General features: G+C 45.5%; 1 protein-coding gene across 1 annotated transcript; it reads right to left on the bottom strand.

Annotated features, from left to right (window-relative positions):
* Positions 1-6,035: 6,035 nt before the first annotated feature.
* On the bottom strand, positions 6,036-6,632 carry LOC104696160 (zinc finger matrin-type protein 2-like). Its single transcript, XM_039571420.1, has one exon. The coding sequence runs from the start codon at positions 6,630-6,632 to the stop codon at positions 6,036-6,038; it is 597 nt and encodes a 198-aa protein (XP_039427354.1).
* Between the last annotated feature and the right edge of the window lie 928 nt (positions 6,633-7,560).

Genomic DNA, 7,560 nt, shown 5'->3' with positions numbered 1-7,560 from the left:
CAGTGTGTGGTGTCCACTGGATCAGCAGTCAGCAAAACATCAGTATTATGATAGTGCTGCAGGCTTCGAAAGCATTTCCAGCAAAACAGCCTCACTTAGTCCTTTATTCTTTATTTCTACTGGCAATTTTAAGAAATATCTACCTCTGTCTCAAGGAACTGAACTGAATGTTAAAGATTCCCACATCAAATGCTCCAAACATAGAAAATGGCGGAATAAGGGCTGCCTGTGCATCCTGGCCTTTCCAGGCTACATATCTCTTCCAGTCAGTCAACCATATCCAGAGGTCTGCTTGCAGTTAGTAATCCATGACTAGAGTACTGTTTAATAATTCTTTTTTTCCTCCTTCTTTAACACTTGTTTATCCCCTTCCCCCTACTGTAGAAAGTGGAAAAAAATTTTTCCCAGGGCTCAGAGCAAAATTAATCCAATAATTGTGGTAATTTATGAGTTGAGGGTTGATAGCAGAAGACGTAATTATTCTTTTCCAGCCTTAGCTAGCTCACTGTGATCAAATATGATTATATGTTATTGTTCAATGAATCATATGCTGAGCACAATGCACTGACCTGATGGCTGATGGCACTGTGCTCCTCGGTGGCATTACATTATGAATTAGATCAGTTCCTTATCTTGCTTATCCGAGACCCTAACCCCACAAACACTTGTGAATATTTTAAAATTCACTGGCAGAATAAATCCATGTCTGAAGTTTTGTGATGCAGCCTGAGATGAGAGGATTTTGGTAGTTTTCAGTCCCTACAAGTACCTGTCTTTGCTGGTTTCATCCTAGCTTATATTTGTCATCTTTGTACTTTGATTTTAGCCCAACCTTTTTCCAGCCTAAACTGCCTTTAGACAAAGCCTGAGAATGATGTGACCTTTGCTTATCAGCACAGTGTAAATTAATTCATGGGCTTATTTTGTACAGTAGGTTCTGGCCTAGGCACTTTTATTGGAGCATCCTTAACGTCAATAGCTGCAGGCTGGATGAATCCTCTGTGTCCTTGCACAACCCCTGTACAATCCAGGCTACACAGAACCACTATTACACACTCACAATCACCTTCTTGGTGTCAGACCTGCTGACTGATTTATACCCAGTGCATGTTTATTGGTGTGTGCATATTTATGCTTCTGTATGTTTTCATTTCATGTGGTTGTCCCCCTTTAATCAATATTTAATTCACAGCATCAGAACAAACCTAGAAAATGCAATGCCACAGGGAAATACTTAACCAGGCAATTTCACCAGGGATCTAGTTATCTTTTGATGTGAATACAGTAAAAAACACAATAGTAAGAGCAGCTTTAATTTGCCTTTGTAAGATCTGCCTTAATAAGGCTGATGGGAGGAAATTAACCAAAAGCTGGCTGAGACACAGGACTTAAAAACCTGAGGAAAAGCATCCTTCAGCCTCAGAAAAAGCGGCATACACACAAATCTGCCTGAATCTTCCCCACTGCCCAGAGTGCTGTAAGGCAGACTGCCAAGTAGAGGTGGTCTGGTTTTTAAGGCAGAAGTGGACGAGCAAGAAGAGAGTGCTGTGGGGATCCCCAGCTATGGGAGTCATCCCAAGAAAAGGGGATGTGGCCCTGGGTGGGAAGAGATTGTCTGAATTGCCCACTGTGCAAGTGGAAAGGGAGAGAACAATCTGGGAAGCAGGGAAAATGTGGGTGGTGCAGCAAGGACAACCTGAGGACCAGGGAGACCAAGATAGAGACTTGAAGATAACCCACTTCTGGGCTCAGCCAGGTTGTTGTTTCTGCTCTCAGCATCAGAGCTGATGCCAGGCTGTTCTCTGAAATACATTGTAGTGTTGTTGTGTCTTGCAGAACTCAGTGACTGGCTGCACTGCCAAACTCTTCCTGGAGTAGAATAGATAAATCCATGCTGCCTCCACTCAACTTTTCCTTGTGAAAAAGCAAGTAGGTGTGTTTAGACAACCAGCTCTGTGGTTGGGCTGATTTGCCTGCTTTCCCTTTACCCCATGGAGAGGTTTTGTGTGTGTTTGTGTTTAAAAATACCACATCTTTTGTTTGCTGTCAGCCGGAGTCCGTGTGGTGCTTCTGAAGTGCTGTTCTAGATACTATTTCATTTGCTGATGAATCGCTTAAGTTTTGATACATGTTAGTGTGCAAGTCACTCAGAGAGAAGGAAGGGTCAAGCTGTTGGTTTGAAGGTGTTGATGTAGTGTCAAATGTCCTCTTAATCCCAGTATAACCCAAAGATTTGTTTGGGGGTTGCTGCAGTGTTCAGTTTCTCAGGGCAGCCCAAAAGTGATGGAAGTGTAAGTCCTGTTTTCACCCTCTGCAGCACCTCACCTTTTTTGCTCTAAGCCATGTACTGGATGCACTTCTAGATGCTGCCAGAGCAGTGATGCCTTAACTCTGCTTCTGGTTTTAACAATTACAAATCCCCACCCTTTTCCTTCCAGATTTCATGCAAAGCAAATCCCCAGCATGGTAACACTGATGCTGTTGCTGCAGAGGCAGATGGGCACAGGGTGATCTGGTCTCCAGCCTTGCTGCTGCACTGACCACAACCTTCCTGCCACAGGGTGGGGTGTGAGGAGTCTCCTTTCACCATGTGGGGCTTTTAGGCAGAGGTCAATGAGAAGCAGAGCTACTGTGAGATCCTCAGGATGAATCTGCACACAAGGGTTAACTGGACTCTGAGGAGCCAGGCTGTGAAGTGTGTGTGTGACTTGGGCTCTTCCCCACCAATCTGAGCCAGGGTGTTTTAGAAAATGCATTGTTCCAGCTCAAGTTTTGAAAGAGCTGGTTATGAATGCACTGTGGGTTTGGGGAGATGGTTCTGCTGCTGCTGTGGTAGAAGGTGACCTGTGCCCCTCAGGATGGCACCAGTTTATTTGGTAACTGAGTCCCTGAAGAAGGAAGTAAGGTCTTTTCTTGTCTCTACATGACCAGGTTGTGTCTGAGTAGGGCAAATCATGGAAGATAAGCTTGCACTTGCTCTTAGAAACCTACTTCAAAGAGTATAAACACTTGTAGAGCCAGGCCAAAATCTTGGATGTGTAAGCAGGAGTTTTAGTACTGTATCCAGAGTGTATCCCAACATTCCAACCCTTTCCATAGGGACCCTCCATTGGGTTTTCCTGAGAGCTTCCTAAATGCTGTTACAGCAGCTAAGGGTGAGGGCCTGGAATCACCAGTTGTGTTTTCATTTGTGTACACATGGGTTGCTGCATGCACAGCACGTGTGCCTCCACGTGTGGGTATTAGAAATAAAATACTGCATTTTGTCAGTGTGTTTGTCTAAATCCTCCTGTTCCCTTTGTCTCACACCCTGGGAACAGAACGGGAGCTTGAGGCTCCAGGGCTGATTTTTACATACTCTGTAGATCTGGTGCTGAAAACTCATTCTACTCTGTGCTGCCAATGGGTCTTGGTTGTGATTTGGAAAGAATACTCACAAGAGTTTCTTGGTTTACTTTATCCTCTCTCCTGGCAAGGAGACAGAGTTTAGCCACTTGTGAGCCTGGAGAAGCTTCTGATGTTGGCATCTGCACTATAAAATTGGGTTATCAAACTACCTTTTGCTGCAGCTTCTGAGCTGCCTCGAGATCACTTTAACTGATGATGTCTAGATAAAGATATACGTTGATTAAGATAGCACTTTTCCTATTATTAGCGCTTGACCTGTATAAAAATTTATGGATCCCATCTAGTGTATTCTGTGTTAGTTAATACAGGAACTAACACAGCTCTTATAGTGGAAAAATAGAGATTTTCTTCTGAGAGTTGTGCTCTTGTCTTGGTTTGAAAGAGAGGTGTCTGCTAAGGAAGGCAGGCGCCTCCCTTGGAATGGAAAATGTAATCCCCTTCCCTTCAAATTATTATAATTTTGAAATTAAGAGGCTTCCAGGCAAAAAAATGAGAAACGGGAATAACAGTTCTTTACTAATATATATAACAAGACAATAATACAGAAACACTGCTTAACCTGACAGAGTCACGATACGACCTGACACCCTGCTGGGCAGAGTGGTGGCTGCAGTCTGATTAAGGGGTGGCTGCAGTCCTCTTGGGATGATAGATGTTGTTCTGCTGAAGTGGTGGTCCTGTAGAAGGGTCTGGTCTTCCTCTGAAGGTCCAGGGGTGGTTATGTAGCTCTTGTCCTCTGGGAATCCAGCAGGAAAGGGCTGCCTGTGGTGTTCCAAACCTCAGATTATATCCAGGTAGGGATGCTTGGTTCCTCCCCCTGGGTGGAGCCTCCCACAATGGGATGATGTAATTATATGAGTCACACAGTGAGGCTGGATGGCCCATTAGCAGAAAGATAGCCCCCCAGAGGGAGTTATCAGGGATGTGTTCTGGAAGAGATAAAGAACCCTGCCCCACCTGGTCCTAACAGATGGTGATAGAATACATACTTCTGCTAACATCTTATGTTACAACCTAAGACATTACCTACCCCTTATTCTATGACTATCTCCATCATAATATCCTAATCAATACCCTCTTTACTCTTATATATATATATATATATATATATACGATGAAACCTTACACACAGGTCTCAGTTAAGATTAGGTCCCCTTGTTGCACACAATGGGTTTTCCCATCTTTCTGCAAGTGTAACCAGGTCCTTGAGCAAAAACAGTCCCATGGATTGGTTTGCCTTTGCCTGAGGTGGGACTAATACAAACAGTTTTTCCTAAAATACCTCTCATGTGCACCACAGGGACTTTATCTCCATCCACTGTGTGCAAGGGTTTGGACTGGGCAGGACCAGCTCGATTGATGGAGCCTCAGGTATTGGCCATCCCGGTGGTCTTTGCTAAATTTACTTCCCAGTTTCTGAAGGTCCCCCCACCAAGTGCCTTCAGGGTGGTCTTTAGGAGTCCATTGCAGTGTTCAACTTTCCCAGCAGCTGATGCATGATAGGGGATATGATAGATCCATTTGATACCGTGTTCTCTGGCCCAGGCGTTTATAAGGTTATTCTTGAAGTGAGTCCCATAGTCTGACTTGATCCTGTCAGGGGTGCCATGTCTCCACAGGACTTGCTTTTCCAGGCCCAGGATGGTGTTCTGGGCTGTAGCATGAGGCACAGGGTAGGTCTCCAGCCATCCAGTGGTTGCTTCCACCATGGTCAACACATAGCGCTTGCCTTGGCGGGTTTGGGGAAGGGTGATGTAGTCAGCTTGCCAGGCTTCCCCATACCTGTGCTTTGACCATCGCCCACCGTACCACAGAGGCTTCACCCGCTTGGCCTGTTTGATTGCAGCACAGGTCTCACAACTGTGGATGACCTGTGAGATGCTGTCCATAGTAAGGTCCACCCCTTGGTCATAAGCCCATTGGTACATTGCATCTTGTTGCTGATGACCAGAGGCATAATGAGCTCAAAAAATGTTCCATTTATTTCTGGCAAATTGTACACACCTTTCTTACATTGGCTCTATCCTAGACCAGTAATGGGGAAAAAATTTCCCCCTACCTTAAAGATACTGAAATTATGGGATAAAACACAAAGAAAATGAGGGAAGTCTCCCTTTCAGATAAAACACACAGGAAAGTTTCAGCAACCCAGACTCCATGCAGCCACCAGCTCTGCCCAGCACAAGCCATAAAGATGCACCTCTCACGCTGCTTGCTGCGGCACATTTCCTTCCATTATGACCCTAAAAGCAACTGAATCCCTCCCAGCATCTCAAACACAGCCTGGGTGACAAGTAGGGCCTGGTTGACGACTAGATTAATCCTGAACCAGGCCACCTATACATAATGGCTGCACTTTATTGACAAAAAAAGTACCAAACAGAGCACTTCTCTGCACACACACAGAGCAGCTGAGCGTCCAGATCTAGGACACAGGAGAAAGGAAGCTAATGAGAGGCAGAGCTTGATCTGCAGCAGAGGTAGAGCATGGAATCGCTTTTCAACTCTTCCAGCCAGCTTCTACTGGTAGATTTACATGCAAGTCCTCAATCAAGTCTTTGAAGAATTATCCAGAGTACCCTGGGCAAAAACAAACTGTTTAGAGAAAGAAGAGAGTCTGGAGCTGCTCAGTGGTTCTTTTTGGTTGAGCCGAAACCAGAAAAACCCATCACAGCTGCAATTTTATCATCCTCTTCAAAGGTCAAATCTTCCTCTGCATGCTGCTTCTTCTCTCTCTGCTTCTCCTTCTTGTAGGCTTTGGCCTTCTCTTCCTCCTCACAGAGTTCCTTCATCCTCTCCTCAAGGTCATAGTCCTTCTGCTTCTCTGCCATCTTCTTGTTCTCCTCAAAGCATTTCTTCACCTGGTCCAGTGTGGAATGCTCCACCCACATGGACATGCCCAGATTCCTCTGATGTTTTTTGCCATTAATGTGATCCAAGAAGTTAATGGAATCTTTCACCACACAGTCACATACATTACAGTAATACCCTCCCATCCCTGACTGAGGGGTAGTTTTGGTGATGACAATGGTTTTCCCCAGCTTGGATTCCAGGTCCACTTTGTAGTCTTGGTGCCGCAGAAGATCCCTTTTGACAGGCTGAGCTGGTTTGCCATCTTTCTTTTCTCTCTCCTCTGTGAGCTGCTTCTCTGCCAGTTTCTCGTATTCATCCTTGTCCCACTTCCGGTGGAAGTCCAGGTTCTTGGTCCCACTGCCTGATGCCATGGCAAGCTGAGGACACAGCACCAGGAACTGTTATTCCTTTTTCACCCTTCTCTCTCGATGCCCTCGAGCCACACGCTGGGCACCACGATCTGTCTTGGTTTGAAAGACAGGAAAGGAAGGCTAAGGAAGGCTGGAGCCTCCCTTGGAATGGAAAATGTAACCCCCTTCCCTCCAAATTATTATAATTTTGAAATTAAGGGGCTTCCAGGGAAAGTGATGAGAAATAGGAATAACAGTTGTCTACTAGTATATATAACAAGGCAATAATACAGAAACACTGCTTAACCTGACAGAGTCACGATACGACCTGACACCCTGCTGGGCAGGGTGGTGGCTGCAGTCTGATTAAGGGGTGACAGATGTGGTTCTGAAGTGGCGGTCCTGTAGAAGGGTCTGGTCTTCCTCTGAAGGTCCAGTGGTGGTTATGCAGCTCTTGTTCTCTGGGAATCCAGCAAGTAAGGGCTGCCTGTGGTGTTCCAAACCTCAGACTATATCCAGGTAGGGATGCTTGGTTCCTCCCCCTGGGTGGAGCCTCCCACAATGGGATGATGTAATTTATGAGTCACACAGTGAGGCTGGATGGCCCATTAGCAGAAAGATAGCCCCCCCAGAGGGAGTTATCAGGGATGTGTTCTGGAAGAGATAAGGAACCCTGCCCCACCTGGTCCTAACAGAAGGTGATAGAATACATGCTTCTGGTTACATCTCACATTGTCACCTAAGACAGCTCTACTGCCTTCTCTAGTAGGCAGCAGGGTATGCTACTGTTCCATATGACCTGTGTAAAGGAGAACCTTATACTGATTGATACATATAGATATTGATTATATTGTCATCTATCAACACAGCAGACACTTCCAAACACACCTTCTTCCGAAGCAGATTGCAGCATTAGGAGCTCATGCAGGAATCTGGGATGAAGCTGCGC

Source organism: Corvus cornix, chromosome 1A, assembly GCF_000738735.6.
Source record: "Corvus cornix cornix isolate S_Up_H32 chromosome 1A, ASM73873v5, whole genome shotgun sequence".
NCBI lineage: Eukaryota > Metazoa > Chordata > Aves > Passeriformes > Corvidae > Corvus > Corvus cornix.
The sequence above is the reverse complement of the archived record's forward strand: the minus strand, read 5'-3'. Positions and strand labels throughout refer to the sequence as shown.